General features: G+C 36.2%; 1 protein-coding gene and 1 non-coding gene across 2 annotated transcripts in view; one reads left to right on the top strand and one right to left on the bottom strand.

The window, feature by feature from the left end:
- BRAF (B-Raf proto-oncogene, serine/threonine kinase) overlaps positions 1-16,888 on the top strand; it is a 146,625-nt gene that overhangs the window by 89,734 nt on the left and 40,003 nt on the right. Inside the window, 5 exon segments of the mRNA XM_023758887.1 lie at positions 2,247-2,406; positions 8,095-8,131; positions 11,826-11,962; positions 13,280-13,397; positions 16,824-16,843. Coding sequence (XP_023614655.1) covers positions 2,247-2,406; positions 8,095-8,131; positions 11,826-11,962; positions 13,280-13,397; positions 16,824-16,843 — 472 coding nt within the window.
- Positions 12,432-12,533, bottom strand: LOC111827206. Its single transcript, XR_002830703.1, has one exon. It is a non-coding gene; the product is annotated as a U6 spliceosomal RNA (small nuclear RNA).

The following is a 16,888-nucleotide window of genomic DNA, read 5'->3' as shown; positions in this document are numbered from 1 at the left end:
TTTGGATTCTTTTTTCTTTTTGTTTTTCCGGTTGGGTGTTTGTTGGGCGTTCTTTGTATTTCAAATCTTTGACTTGATTCTTGCGATCCTTTAGTCTGCTGTTGGAACTTTGCATAATATCCTTTATTTCAGTCAGTGTATGCTTAATTTCTAGTTGGTCCTTTTTCATAACCTCGAGAGTCTCACTAGATTTCTTGAGGGTCTCACTACATTTATCGGCGGTCTCACCAGTCTTTTTGAGGGTCTTACTAAATTTATCAGTGGTTTCTAGAAAGTTCTTGAAAAACCTTAAAAGTGTGGTTTTGAACTCTATATCCAGTAGTTTGTTTTCCTCCATTTCTGTCATTTGTGTCCTGTTTCTTTGTCTCCGCATTTTTTATGCTTCCCTGTGTTGATAGAGTGGCTTTCTGTGCTAGGTGTCCTATAGGGCCCAGTGGCTCAGCCTCCCCAATTACCTGAGGAGGACACTCTTGGTGCACCCCTTTGTGGGGCTTTGTGCACAGTCTTGTTGTAGTTAAGCCTTGATTGTTGTAGGTATCACTGGGAGGAATTGACCTCCAGGCCAATTGGCTGTGAGAATCAGCTGTGTCTACAGTGGGGGAACTTCTGTGCTGGAGACACCCTTCTGGGGCAAGACTTGCTTCAGTGGGGCTTTGGTGCTCACTGAGTCTGCCCCCTGAGTGTGTCCCTTATGGATCTGAAAAGTTGTGATCTGGATGGTCCCACGCTGACACTGGGTACACTGGCTCTTGGATCCACCAGGAGTTGTTAATTAAGCCTCTTCCTGAGGTTACCCAGCAGGAGCTACGAAAGAGATATGCAGATTCCCCTTCCTTTTTTTGGGGTTTGGGGGTGCCCAGATGAGGCCCAGCTGTGAAGCAGTGCAAGCTGCTGTGGGGCCTTGGGCCTTCTCTTGGAAGTTCTGGGTCTGTCTGGCCCGGCTGCAATTTGTTAGGTAATTTTCAGTTTGCAAAGGACCCGGGCATTCATATGCAAAAGCCTTTGCAGCAGCCTGGATGGGGCGGGGTCTCGGAATCAACAGGGCGGAGCAAGCAGCTATGGCTGATTCTCAGCCCTGCCCTAAGGGGCTGCGCGTCTCAGTGTCCCGGTAATTGCTGCCAGCACCTCTGAGGGAAAGCCGCCCTCAAGTTCCGAGTTCTGCCTGCTGCCAGATAGTCCAGTTTCTCCCCGTATGAGCCCTGGGACCCCAGAGATTTCCCGGAACCGGAGTTCAGAGCAGTCGGGAGCTTGTGACTCCCTCCCGATTCAAAAAGACAGCCGCGTCCTCAGGTGCCCGCCCCTTTCCCCGCGCGCCAGAGCCTCCGTACCTCTGCACTTTACTTTCATAGCTCCTCTGAGTCTGTGTGCTCTTCTCTTTCCTTCTAGTTGTAGAATTTCCACTCAGCCAGCCTTCCTGTGGTTCTGGATGATGACCGTTCTGTCTTTTAGTTGTATTTTTGAAGTGGTTGTGCGAGGCAGCAATTTCCGGTGTTTTCCTATGCCGCCATCTTGGTTTCTCTTAATTCACCTCTTGGATAGAGTAACAGTTATATCTTTCAGGTCCTGAAATACACATGCATATTCTCAAAATACTTATAATTGCCTAATACTTTCCATAAAAATGTCATTTTAGTAACTTCAACTATCAAGGAATGGAAAAGGTAAAAAAAAAAAAAGAAAAAAGGCAGATTTTGATCGCTCAGTCTCTACCTAGCGCAGGGGTGGGGAACCGTTTTTCTGCCAGTGGCCATTTGGATATTTATAACATCATTCCCGGGCCATACAAAATTATCAACTTAAAAATTAACCTGCTATATTTGGTCAAGCATTTAATTAACGTCTTGGCAGGGCCAGACCAAATAATTTTTTGTTCCTTATATGGCCCACCCCACGGGCCAGACGTTCCCCACCCCTGACCTAGAGCATTCTTGTGTAACTTTAAAAGACAAGAGTTTCTTTAGCTGATTAACCATAGGTCATTTCTAGCCATTTGTAGGTTTCCCTGGAGTTTTCTAGCTAAGAATCAATGTTATCATTGATAGTCCCTGGAGGTAATAGTTGAAGGCATATTCGTTTTTTAAACTAATACTTTTAAAACCCATTCCTGCTGGGTTATTAATGCTTTATTTTAACAATTTTATTTGAGAATATGAAAACAAGGAAATCTTTATATTATCCATTTTTTAATGTTATTATCTCTATAAAGTTGCTCTGAATCTTATCTTCAAATGACTTGATTTTTCCAGGCCCCAAATGCTCACCAGTCCGTCTCCTTCAAAATCCATTCCAATTCCACAGCCTTTCCGACCAGCAGATGAAGATCATCGAAATCAGTTTGGACAACGAGATCGGTCCTCATCGGCTCCAAATGTGCATATAAACACAATAGAACCTGTCAATATTGATGTAAGTATCCAGCATTGTTAGAACTAAAAAATTCAAGTGTATTTATTTTTCTGCTACAGTTCTAATATAAATCAGAAATAAGTATCATCTTTCATTAATCACAGTTATAAGTGATAGACTTTTATGAAATATAGATCAGAAAAGCCTTGCCATCTTCTCTGATGGCATTAAATGCTTAACTGGTACCAAGTTACAGGCTTATTCTGATTTTTTCCCCCTTAAGACACCAACAGTCCTATTTTCATTTATTTAACAGATAATCCACTTGGCCATTTTATGATAAAGAAAAAATAAGAATACAGTTGTAGGTTTTTTCATTAAATCAATTTGAAATATTTACCTAAATTTCTATAACTTTGTGTTAAATAACCCTAAGGACTAATCATTGGTTTATGTATTTTACATGTAAAGCTACCTTATCTTTTTTACTTTATTGAGTATACCATTGTATTCTGTTTCTATACACATCTTGATTTGGGCATATTTTTTTAATGTAAAGTTTGTCATTAAGTTTTCATCATTCATTGTTTAAAATGCATCTTCTCTGGTTTCATCATCATATATTGTAACCTCACCTCTTCAGTTATTTTGACCACCTTCTGGCTGGTCACTCTTGACATTTTTACTTTCCTAGTTTATCTTGCACACTGTAATTTAATTATGTACATTAGTGTCAATTCTTCAATTAGACCTTAACTTCTGGATAGCAGAAACCATTCCTAATATAGCTCCTTTGGCACCTATCTTAGAACTAAATACATAATAAATCATCAAAAAATATTTGTTTCAATAAAAGAATTAGAAAATAAGGCAGAGGAAATTCCCTATAATATAGATCAGGAGGTCAACAAACTTTTCCTTAAAGGGCCAGATAGTAAATATTTTAGGCTGTGGGCCATGTGATTTTTAATGACAGCTATTGAACTCTGCCATTGTAGTGTGAAAGCAGCCATAGACAATGCATTATAAACAAATGGATGTGGCTGTATTCCACTAAAATTTTATTTATAAGAATAGGTGGCCAGTTCATTGTATTTTGCCAGTCCCTGATATAGACAAAGAGAGGAAGAGGAGAGAAAAAAGATGAAGCACACAGGATCAGTCCAACAGGACTGGTTCATTTAATTGGTCATCCCAATAACTGAGTTACACAGAAGAGGATAAAAGTGCCCTTGCCGTCTGAGCTGTGTTGGGCTGGGACCCTTGGAATAATCTTGGAATTAGATATTATGTTCTTCAGAACTTGTGCTTTAGAATAAAGAGGATAGATTATCCTTAATCTCTGTCTGTAATCAATAACAAAACAAAATCCACAAGGTGTTTTGTTTTTTGCTTTGGAAAGTAATTATATATATTTAAAAAGGAAATTGAAACTGTGTAAGCAGGGTCCTGGAGTTAATGAGGTGGTTATATGTGTTAGAAGTCAGGTTGTTCTCATTATACAGGCATTCCTTATGTGAGTCCTCATAATTACAAGGTGGAATAGAGAAGCAAAAATTGTCTTAACAGGAAAACATATTAGTTTCCACTCAAACATCCCTTGCCATTTAATATCAGCCTGCGTCCCAACCCCTTTACATTAATATCCAACATTTCAATGAAAACATAATGCAAACTTATTTCAAATCTGGCACACACACAAAAAAAGATTTTAAGGATTTTATGAACACTGTAAAAAGTGACTGGAGAACTACTCAAATCATATAAAGCCATTGACAAATACATAGAATTAAGTCAGTCTAGGTAATAACAGAAAACACAAAATTCATAAGGATGACAATATAATAGGCTCTTCAAATGAAAATTATTTCAATATCAAAGGATTGCCCTATCTGGTTTGGCTCAGTGGCTAGAGCGTCGGCCTGTGGACTTGAAGGGTTTCAGGTTCGATTCTAGTCAAGGGCACATGCTTGGGTTCAGGCTCAATCCCCAGTAGGGGGCGTGCAGGAGGCAGCTGATCAGTGATTCTCTCTCATCATTGACGTTTCTATCTTTCCCTCTTCTTTCTCTCTGAAATCAATAAAAAATATACATATTAAATATCAAAGGATTGAAAGAGGCCCTTGTGGGGTGAGGAGATAGAAGACGATGGGGGTGGGGGTAGGTAAAAGATCAACCAAAGGACTTGTATGCATGCATATGAGCATAACCAATGAACACAAGACAGTAGGGGGGTGAGGGTATGTGCTGGGGGCTGGTAGCAGCCTGGGAGAGGTCAATGGGGGAAAAAGGAGACTTGTGTAATACTTTAAACAATAAAGAATTTAAATTAAAAAAAGAAAGAGGCCTTTGAAGGGTAGAGTCCCCTAAAATTATTTTTAAATATATTTTTATTGATTTCAGAGAGGAAAGGAGGAGAGAGAGATAGAAACATCAGTGATGAAAGAATCATCTATCGGCTGCCTCCTGCACACCCCCTACTGGTGATTGAGGCCGAAATCCGGGCATGTGTCCTGATGGGGAATCTAACTGAGACCTCCTGGTTCATAGGTCAGCACTCAACCACTGACCCACACTGATCAGGCTAAAAGTTTTATTAAAATGACTATTATTGTGGTGTAAAAGATGAACTTGAAATTAAGAATTTCAATTTGTGCTACCATATAAGTTTGATATTATGACCAATAAAAACTTTATTCTTTCTGTATTTATTCTAAGAATTAGCATATTTTTGAAATTATAACTTAATGTAAAAGAAATAAACCTTATTATAAATTTTAATTTTATTTTTAAAGAAAAATTCCCAAATCAGACTTTCTTCTCACTTTTTACTGTGAATTTTTTTCTGTATTTTTATTGGATTCATTTTAAGTGACCTTTTCCTAATACTAATTTTCTCAATTAATAAGGTTTTCCTCGATCTAGTTAGATTTGAATACAAAGGAAGAAAGATGTAGGAGAAGGGAATATGGGAATAAACAGATAATGAAATAAGAAAACTAATCTTATTTCTAGGTTATGTCTGTTCTCAGAAACTCAAAATTGTAACCTTCATCTTTACTTTCAAAACAAACATTCTTTAGACCAGCGATTTTCAATCTTTTCCACCTCATGACACTCATAAGCTAATTACTAAAAATCTATGGCACACCAAAAAAAATACATTTTTTTGCTGATCTGACAAAAATATAGGTATAATTTTTATTCATTCATACCAGATGGCTATTGTGTTGCTGTTGTTATCTTTTTCATTTGACAATCTAAGGCAGTGGTTCTCAACCTGTGGGTCGCGACTCCTTTGGGGGTCGAACCACCCTTTCACAGGGGTCGCCTAAGACCATCGGAAAACACATAGATAATTACATATTGTTTTTGTGATTAATCACTATGCTTTAATTATGTTCAATTTGTAACAATGAAAATACATCCTGCATATCAGATATTTACATTACAATTCATAACTAGCAAAATTACAGTTATGAAGTAGCAACGAAAATAATTTTATGGTTGGGAGTTACCACAACATGAGGAACTGTGTTAAAGGGTCGCGGCATTAGGAAGGTTGAGAACCACTGATCTAAGGGAAAGAGGTCAGTATTTCTGATTAATCATTTGTAGCATGTTTTATTTTATTTATTTATTTTAATTGATTTGGGAGAGAGAGAGATAGAAACATCAGTGATGAGAGAGAATCATTAATTGGCTGCCTCCTGCATGCCCCCTACTGGGGATTCAACGCACAACCCAGGCATGTGCCCTTGATGAGAATCGAACATGAGACCCTTCAGTGCGCAGGCTGACGCTCTATTCACTGAGCCAATACCAGCTAGGGCAGGTATAGCATATTTTAAAAATTCTTGCAACACACTGGTTGAAAATCGCTGGTTTAAGCTATTTTGCTTTATCTCTTATTGTCACCACTATTCTGTTCTCTTAGGCTTAAGCATTTGGAGTGTCATCCTTATATCTTGCATTTTCATCCTCCCCTATAATTAAATAGTCATAATCTATTACCTTTTCCTTTTGATATGCATCCAAGATTTGTTCTTATTGCCACCACCATTTGGACCCATATTTATATTTCATTTGAACTGCTTACTTTACTACATTACTCTCCTAAATGGATTTCCTGCCATTGATTTCTCTCTCTCCATTCCATTCTTTATGCTACCACCATATTAATTTTTTACAACACCTTTATCATTATCTCTTCCCTTGTTCCAAAACTGTCATTGACTTCCCATTGATTTCAAGATGAAATGTAAACCCTTTAGCATTTTCGTTCAGTGTCAATCATTTCACTCAGTTTCAGTTGTTATTTACCATTTATTTTTCCAGTAAACAAGACTTAATATTGACTCTGGGATAGACACTGTGTCAGAATTCGGAATTAAGGATGACTTAGCACACAATCTTTGCCCTCAACAAAGTCATAATCTAATGTATGAATCATGTAAAAATAAATAATCACAAAAAATATATAATGATAGTTTATTGAAGAGGGTAATAAACTCTACCTGGTTGGATCTAGGAATATTTGGCAGATATGAACAACATTTAAGCCAGGTTGTAAAAGATGAAAGAGTAGGAGTTCATTAAATATACTAGTTGGGGTTTTAGGAAGAAAGGGCATTTGTTAAGGAAATAGTATATGCAAAAGTATGAAAGTACCTTTACATAGAAAGTTAGTGAGACCCCCCCCCCCCCAGGATTTTATATTTATTGGTAGCCACACAACACCTAGCACCTTGTTTGCAGATCTATGAGTATTTGTTGATAATTCTATAGAAAATGTTGAAGGCTTTATAGGATACATTGAACATGATAGAAATACTTTCGTAAAGAATTTACTCTTTGTTTTTGCCCATAAACAAAAAGCTGCCTGTTTGCAAAGAGCCTCTAAGCCTATTTAGAGACATTTGGGACCATTCAATTCCTCACGTTTAAGTTATATTGGGCAAACACATTAATCTAAGTTCTGCCTATTAATATCCAAATTGCATTGTGTTGGCAGAAGACTCTTCCCCTCATCCCCAACATTGTCTGTTGTAAAAAAGCTACATCTTAATGACAGATTTTAACAAAACTCTTGTTTGAGTCATTTTTGTTTTTGTCCGTCTAGTGTGTCTTTACACATCATATTTTTATTACTGTAATCAGGGTACATTTTTTATTCTGTTTTTTATTATATTGTAAACATTTCATGATTCAATCTTTATAATTATTTTAGTAGCTGCATAATACTCATTAAATTTATACACCATAATTTACTTAGCCAATATGTCAATCAGCCTAGAAGAGGGAAATAATTATTTCTGATTTTTTAGTATGGTGAATAATGCTGCACTAAACATCTTTGTGGATATCATTTTTTTCTTCTGAATTATTTCCTTAGGAAAAATTCCCAGAAGTGGAATTACAGGATCAAAGGGTATGAACATTTTATGGCTCTTAATATGTGCCAGTAGAATTTTTATAAGAATTGATGCAGCCATTGGTTTTGAATGGCCTGAAATGGATTTCAACATTTAATCAGGACTAATAATCCCTTCAGTATAGGATTAGGTTGCTTCAAATTTTGATTTTATCATTTTCACTAGCTAATTTCATATTTTTTCTGTTTTGTGAAGTAATTTTAAGAGTTATTTTAAATTAACCTTTCTGTTTATGCTTAGTGGAAAATTCAGTGTTGTTATTACTTTCTTACCACATGCTTTGAATAAAATATACATTACTATTTATTTGTAGGACTTGATTAGAGACCAAGGGTTTCGTAGTGATGGAGGTAAGTGATGATTTCAGTTTTTAAAAACTCAAGGAAAAATGCAACTGCTTTGCTGCTTGTCTCCTTTATATTTGCTTCTTTCATGAAACACAGACACAGAGAAAAATGTGTAGAGAAAACCCAAATTTTTTTTGTTTCCTTTAGTATTTATCATTTATCTCTATTAAAATTTTAACTAATTTATAACATGAATAGAGAAAAAGAAGACATTAAAAGGGTTCTTAAATGTGCTACCTATGATTTTAAAAGGTTGTCAAGGAGAGATTCTTAGTTATTTTACCCACTTTATTGATTCCAAACCCTCTCCAAAGCTGGAGATGCAAAATTTCTTTTGGAAACCTCCACCAATATTTAAATATTAAGCTTAGAATCAATTAAAACATGATTTTTTAAAATCATTCTTGGAGAATCCCTTGGATTGCCTGTTACAACTTCTCAATTTGATAGATATTGTCAACTATTTCCCTCAGTCTTCTAAAAGGGTTTGAAATGTACATCTTACATAATGGATCCCTAATAAAGAAGCCCAGTTGCCCTTTTTTTGTCCGGTAAATAAAATAAGCAAATGAGAAATTAAATTGAGATTTCTTATAGAATTTTTATCTGACTTTTCACTCTAGCACCCAGTAAAAATAGGGAGCATAAGAAAACATTGCATAAGAAAATTCTTAAAAATTGCACAATTTAAATAAGAATTTACCCCCACATAATGTTTTACCAAGAGATGGTATTTGAAACTGTCTTAAAGTTTTCTTCTAGATGATTCTCCATATTTACTTTTTCAGCTGTCTTCTATCTAATAAGGAAGGCCTGCAATACTACTTACCTTGGTTAGAGTTGGTCTCTTCACTGTGACCTGCTTTGTCTTCAAAATGTCTAAGCCCAGTCTCAAAGATATTTTATATTGAACATTGTATAAACCATCTTTTGTTGTGTTTCTGTGTACCTGTGAAGCTACCAAAGTAATAACCCTGCATTAAATACTCTAGACTTCATATTTACTATAGTATATAGTTATAAAAGTGTTTTTTCTGTTTGTTATTCCATGAGCCCTCCAATTAATGTTGCTGCCAGTTTGACTTTCATATGTCTTAGTAGCTGTGGCTTTTGAAAATTTTGCCCAATACATCCAGCATTTAAATGTTGCCATCATTTTAGCATCACAAAGTTAACTTAGTCTTAAAAACTGCCTGCTTAGTATCTAAAATGAAGTGGCATCTCTTGTCCTTTCTTATGAGTCATTTTTTAAAAAATCATTGGGATTTTGAAAACAGTGTTTTAAACATCCAGAATTATTTTGTGAAGCAGGCTTCGACTCATCTTATTTATTCCCCATGACTTCTTTCATTTCTTCTGTGTGTCTGTCTTCCTGTGTTTGCCTGCCCCTCTCTTTCTCTTCTAACAGCCCCTTTGAACCAGCTGATGCGCTGTCTTCGGAAATACCAATCCCGGACTCCCAGTCCCCTCCTACATTCTGTCCCCAGTGAAATAGTGTTTGATTTTGAGCCTGGCCCAGTGTTCAGAGGTAGTTGGGCTCTTCTTTCTTGTTTTCACCCAAAGCAAACTAAATATAAACTACAGCTACTGTTTGTGCCTCACCTTCACAGCGTGTGTTTGTAAGTGTGAGAGTTTTCAGTACTAAATTTCTGCTTGGCCTGGCTGGAATGCTCTGAATGTGCTTGTCACACATACTCACTACCACAAGCTTTCTGTCATAAATTTTAAAAGCAAGAAAAGTCTTAGATTTCCATCATGTTTTTTGTTGCATTACTTTTTGGTCTTGGTAACTTCTTAAACTCAGTGGGTGGCAATAAATAACATGGGAGGGGGTGTCCTACTTGAATTCCTTTTATTTTAATCTATTTACGTGGTCACCTTGATGACTGTTAATACTTGTTATCAATTTTTTTGGTTTCTAAAAAAGTAAAAATGGAAATGGAAATCCCTATTATGAGATTTTACTAGACTTTTGCCTTTATTTTTTCTGTATTATCAGCAGTGTCCTTTTTTAAATGTAGGACATGTATATTTTATATTATATCAGAGGTAGGGAGCTTTGAAAATATTTTTAATGTATTTGGGATATTTTGGCATACTTCAGGAAATTTGAAGATTGATACTTTCAGCTATGCCTTAATCTGAGAAAAAAGCAGTATAATTTCAATCTCCCATTTTATTTTGCCATAACTTTAATTAGTAGTTAAACTGATTTTTTAAAATAAAGTCAAAATTGAGGCAGGAGTTTGCTATAAATAGTTTTAAAGAATTTACTGGCTTTTGCTAGTGTCTGCCAGTTATTCTGAACATAGTGGTGGTGTTTCAGATTTTTGCTCTCAGTCCAGCTGTTTCTCAGAAAATCCATAGAATGGGCTGGAAGTCATACAGGACCAAGTGGCGTAATTTAATAATATCAGTACAGTACTAAGTAGATCAGAACTGGGAGGCCTGGGCAAACAGTTAAGGCTTTATGATGTTGAAAATTATCAATAGAAGGTAGAAAATGGATTGTGCTCCAGTTAATAGACATTCCATTTTCTTTTAGAAATTTACAGATGAGATTATGGAAATTTCACATGGTAACCTGTGATGTAATAATGATAAAATTTCTACACAGATTTAAATGTTGCCATTGGTATCCCTGTTTGAAAGATAGTGACTGCCCCTTTCCAAAGAATAGTAATATTTTTTTTAAATTCTCTTGAAGTCTTTTTGTTCTGTATGTGCAAATATTTTTTGATATCTCAGTCCTACTTAACTGTACTCAGGCCCTACTAGGAGTCATTGTCCTGAACTACTCTGAACAAGGTACTGTACATGAACTTAGAATTATTGCCACTGAGCCAGCACTTGGAAAAGTACCCATCAGAAAGTATGCAACCCTGCCAACTGAGTCCACTTTCAAAGAATACACCCAGTGGACTCAGTTGACTGATAGAATATTTCCGTTTGTAGTAACTTGGTTGAGATGCCATATCACTTACTTTGCTCTCACTTATAAAGGCAGTCAGGGATTATTCAGAGAGGCTTGAGAAACCGCTGGCTTTGTTGTATACAGGCAACAAATCATATTTGTTTACTAGACTAAGCCTTCAGGAACTGATGAAACTGACCAGTGTCTCTCACTCTTAAGTAGTCTAGTATGTGGTGTAGGATTTTTTTTTCTTCAATGTAGTGGCTAATATGAAGAAGCCAAATATTTTCAACATTGTGGCCATTATTAGAATATGTTTCCATTTGGGGATTTCCATCTTTTTTTATATTATATTTTTTATATTGATTTATATTTGTTTGCTGAAGCAACAAAATAAAGTTGTTGTTTTTTTAATATAGGCTGTTAAATTGATTTTGCTTTTTTGATTTTTTAAGTCAAAGAAAAAGAACCTTGGGAATATTGTTTAGTATTTATCTCTTATTTTAGAGAGATTCTTCTTAGAAAATGCACCAATAAGCAAAGTGTATATCTGTAATCAGATGTTTCAAGGGTCATTAAATTGGCCAGAAAACTAAAAGAAATTATAGTACTAATTACCAAATGAGGCCCCTTTTTGGCCTATCCTTTCTAAAAGTTCTATACTTGAACATGCACTGTATTTTTTAAATAAGTCTAAATCTCCCCACACCCTCTGCCCCCAATAAATAAATTAACATACTTGATCTTCCTTTAATGGATACATTTTTCCTTTCACTAACTTAGGGTCAACTACAGGTTTATCTGCCACCCCCCCTGCCTCATTACCTGGCTCACTCACTAATGTGAAAGCATTACAGAAATCTCCAGGACCTCAGCGGGAAAGAAAATCATCTTCATCCTCAGAAGACAGGAATCGAATGGTAAAAGTATATGATATCTTTATTCTTCTGTGTTCTCTATAGAAGTCAGAGCCAAATCTAATGTCACCTTTAGATATAATGATATGTCCATATGTGACACAAAATTCCCATAATCAAATAAAATTAAGAGCTGATAATTGTTTGCTTAAAGCACATTTGTACAACACAGATTTATGCTCTCAACTCTAATGCAATTAAGTTAAAGGTTGTTTCAAAAGAGTAAGAATACAGTTGACCATTGAATAACAAGAATTTGTATTGCATGGATCTACTTACATGCTGGTGTGTGTGTTTTTTCAGTAAATAGACAGTTGGCCCTCCATATTCCCAGGTTTTGCATCTGTGATTCACTGGACCAAGGATTGAAAGCAGTATTGGTCCTGGAACCAATCCCCAACAGATACCAAGAGACCATTATAGTGAAGTTTTGGGAGAAATCAAAAGTTATACACTAATTTTCTTTTCTTTTTTTAATATGGAACGCTTCACGAATTTGCGTGTCATCCTTGTGCATCCTAATCTTCTCTGTATGGTTCCAGTTTTTTAGTATATGTGCTGCCGAAGGGAGCACTATACACCAATTTTCCACTGCTCTGGGAGTCAGCACCCTTAAGCTCCCCATATTTGAGGGTCAACTGTAGTGTTCTCTTTTTAAAATAAGGAAAAAGGGGTAAGCCTAGTATTTTAGGAAGCATTATTAGGCATATATGTTCTAAAGCAGCGGTCGCCAACCTTTTGGACCTCATGGACCACCAGTGGCGACCGCTGTTAAAGGGCTTATCTGAAATTCAAATATTTACCAAATGATATTCTTTCCTATTTGAAAAAATAACTTTCTGCTGCACAATAAATACATATTAAAAACTAACAATTTAATATTAGCATTAGTGTAGTAATAGTATATGTTGGATAGGTGGATTCTTTACCCTACCAAAGTGATTGTATATATTGACAGTTTTTTAAGAGACTGGATCAGATAAGATATCTGAGGAAATTTAGCACTGACTAGAAGAAAGTAAGGAGGTAAATTATCAACAGTAATCATAGTATATTAATTTAAAATTTTGGCCTTTGGAGCCAAAACTAGTCACAGATACTTATATTGCCTGTTAGTAGCCTTGAAGAACTGACTTAGTTCTTCAATTTAAGTTCTGTATTATAAGAATCATACTTCTATTATTCTTCCAGAGTGTGTGTGTGTATGTATGTTTAATGTCCCTTTCACACTCAGACACAGGGGAGAATGTACTTAGTGTGAAACAAGGTTTTCCCTTTTTTTGTTTGCTTTGGATTGACTTTTGCACTATTTTTATCAAGAAAACACTTGGTAGACGGGATTCAAGTGACGATTGGGAGATTCCTGATGGGCAGATCACAGTAGGACAAAGAATTGGTTCCGGGTCATTTGGGACAGTCTACAAGGGGAAGTGGCATGGTATGTATATAGTATGGTGACCTTGTCACAAGTTATAATAATAGGAAATATCTAATAACTTTTATTTTTTAAAAATCAAAGGGAGTATTCACTTTTTGTATCATCAAACTTTTTTTTATCATATCCAAGAGTTATTAAAGATTTCTAACAAAAATTACGGAAAATAAAAACTGGATTCATAGCCATCAGGTCTCCTATCATTATATTAGCTACAGGTTTTAAAATGTATTTTTATTGATTTCAGAGAAGAAAGGAAGAGGAAGAGAGAGAGAGAAACATCAATGATGAGAGAGAATCATGGATTAGCTGCCTCCTGCATGCCCCCCACCAGGAATCGAGCCCACAACCTGGGCATGTGCCCTGACCAGGAATCGAACCTTGACCTCCTGAGCCACACCAGCTGGGCTTAGTTACAGTTTTTAAAGATGATGATTCTCACCTGGCTGGCGTGGCTCAGTGGTTGAGGTCATGGTTTGATTCCCAGTCTGGGCATATGCCCAGGTTGTGGGCTCGATCCCCAGTGTGGGGCGTGCAGGAGACAGCTGATCCATGATTCACTCTCATTGATGTTTCTCTCCCTCTCCCTTCCTCAGTGAAATCAATAAAAATGTATTAAAAAAAAAAAAAAGATGATTCTCCAGGGGAGCTAATCCCCAAGATGTTTTTTTCTTTGATAATTTTTCTGCTTGTACTTTTACTAGAGGCCCGGTGCACAAAAATTTGTGCACTCGGGGGTGGGGGGTTGTACCTCAGCCCGGCCTGCGCCCATTTGCAGTCCAGGACCCCTTGGGGATGTCCACCTGTCGACTTAGGCCCACTCCCCGGGGGATCAGACCTAAGCTTGCAGTCAGACATCCTTCTGGCAGCCAGGGAGCCCTTGGGGGATGTCCGACTAAAGGCTTAGGCCCCCAAGGGAGCTGTGATGAGGAAGCTGGGGTGACAGGAGCCATGCTGTCCCGCCGCCCTGGGTCGAGTCGCACACGGGACGTCCCTGCCTACAGTATGCAAATTAGCTGCCATCTTTGTTGGCGGTTAATTTGCATATCATGCTGATTAGCCCATGGGAGGCGTATCGAAGGTAGGGTCAATTACCATGTTTGTCTATTATTAGATAGGATTTGTATTATAAACTACAAGTATATTAAAAGTGTACTTACAAAAGGAAGAAATGGAGTGAAATCATAAAAAAATGTTCAGCCTCACTAGTTATCAGAATTGCAAAATCAAAAAATAGGAATCATTATTTGCTTCTCAAGTGGACAAAGAATTTTTTTTTTTTAAATATATTTTATTGATTTTTTACAGAATGGAAGAGAGAGGGACAGAGAGCTAGAAACATCGATGAGAGAGAAACATCGACCAGCTGCCTCCTGCACATCTCCTACTGGGGGTGTGCCCGCAACCAACGTACATGCCCCTGACCGGAATCGAACCCGGGACCCTTCAGTCCGCAGGCCGACGCTCTATCCACTGAGCCAAACCGGTTTCGGCAAAGAATTTTTTAAAATTGGTCATAATTAGAGTTGTGATTATAATGCTGCTGGTGGAAAAAGAAATTGCTACAAATTTTCTGGAAAGAAATTTGGCAATATGTATATCAAGCCAATAATTCCATTTGTAGAACTTTATAATGAGGAAGTAATTGGACAGGAACAAACATGTGTGTGCAAGTACATTAATTAGAGATTTAATATTAATGAAAAATGGAACTAAATGTAAGTGCCCATTAGTAGAGTATTATATAAATACATTGATAACCTCCATGTATGATTATATAGAAATTAAAATAGTATGGTAGATTTATATTTATGGCTATGGAAAGGTGTCTGTGTTATATTAAACTTTACAGAGCAGCATGTAAAATATCCCATATTATGGTGCTACATGGAACTATATATAACAATTTTTAAAATGATCATCAGTATTTGAGTACATGTCTTTTTAGGTTATCTTTTCACATGAATTCATAAATATCTGTACTGATAGATATAAAAGCCTAGTAGGATATACATCAATATATTAATAATGTTCATTTATGTGTGTGATATGATTATGGGAAATATTTTTTCTTTATTTCTTCAAAATGTTTAATTTTTTTACTGTGAGCACTATATAACTTTGATAATCAGGAAAAATAAGTTAATTTAATTACACTGAAGTATAATATACATAAAAGTGCATGTAAGTGTTCAAGTAGCTGAAATATCACAAAGTAAATACATCTGTAGTCAATAAACAGAACATTACCAGCATTGTAGAAGTCCTCCTCATGTCCTCCTCCCCCAAGGGCAACCACTATCTTGGTTTTAGCAGAAATCTAACAGTATGTATTCTTTTGTGACTCACCCCGTTCACTCAACATTGTTTATAAGATTCATCTGCATTGTTGTGTGTAATTGTAGATCATTCATGATCTATAAAACGATTCCTTTTTCTATCTACTATGTAATGAGAATTTTAATAGTTTCCAGTTTGGGCCTATTGCAAATGCTGCCGCTGTGAACATTCTTAGTTCAGTCATGTCATTTGATGAGCATATTTGTCCATTTTTGCTGGCTATATATCTAGAAAAGAATTATGGGGCCACTGTATATGCATATATTCAGTTTTAGTAGATACTGCCAGCATTGTTTCAAGTGGTTATACCAGTTTACACACCCACTGGCAGTGTGTGTGAGTTCTACCTGTTTCACATAAAGTTTTTTTGTTTTTTGTTTTTTTAAAATATATTTTATTGATTTTTTACAGGGAGGAAGGGAGAGAGATAGTTAGAAACATCGATGAGAGAGAAACATCGATCAGCTGCCTCCTGCACACCCCCTACTGGGGATGTGCCCGCAACCAAGGTACATGCCCTTGACCAGAATCGAACCTGGGACCCTTTAGTCTGCAGGCCGACGCTCTATCCACCGAGCCAAACTTGGCTAGGGCAAAGTTTTTTTTAAAAATAACTTGCCTAAGCAAAGCAACAAGTGATCTGTAGATTTGAAAAAAATGTTAGGTACTCTAATAAAGAAGTTTTGTAGTTTTCTATTTCAGCCTAGCTCCATTTGACCTGTGATTTTTAGTTTTAACATTTAGTCAGTACATGTGTCTAATTTAATATTGTTAAGTAACCTGGAAAATACCATGGGTACTTAACTGGTTAAATTAAATTTCCAGATGAAAAACAAGGTTGGCTATCTTTTTTGGATTGGTATTTTGAAATATCAGTATAAGAGTATTATTGTTGGTTTAGTGTTATCCTTAGAAAATTAATGCAATTAAGGAAGGTATGATATAATTTATTTCATAAGTTACATCATAAAGCAGTTTAATAATGGTGTGGATTTAAGGCTGTGGTAATTCATGAAAATACACAAGAGTTTTTAATATTTTTAAATCTTAAAAAATAGATTGACATTTGGATTGACAATTACCTTTTAGGTGATGTGGCAGTGAAAATGGTTGGATGTTGACAGCACCTACACTCAGCAGTTACAGGGCCTTCA

This window comes from Myotis lucifugus, unplaced genomic scaffold (genome assembly GCF_000147115.1).
Source record: "Myotis lucifugus unplaced genomic scaffold, Myoluc2.0 scaffold_141, whole genome shotgun sequence".
In the NCBI taxonomy this organism is placed as follows: domain Eukaryota; kingdom Metazoa; phylum Chordata; class Mammalia; order Chiroptera; family Vespertilionidae; genus Myotis; species Myotis lucifugus.
Note: the sequence above shows the minus strand (reverse complement) of the source record. Positions and strands in the feature narration are given on the sequence as shown.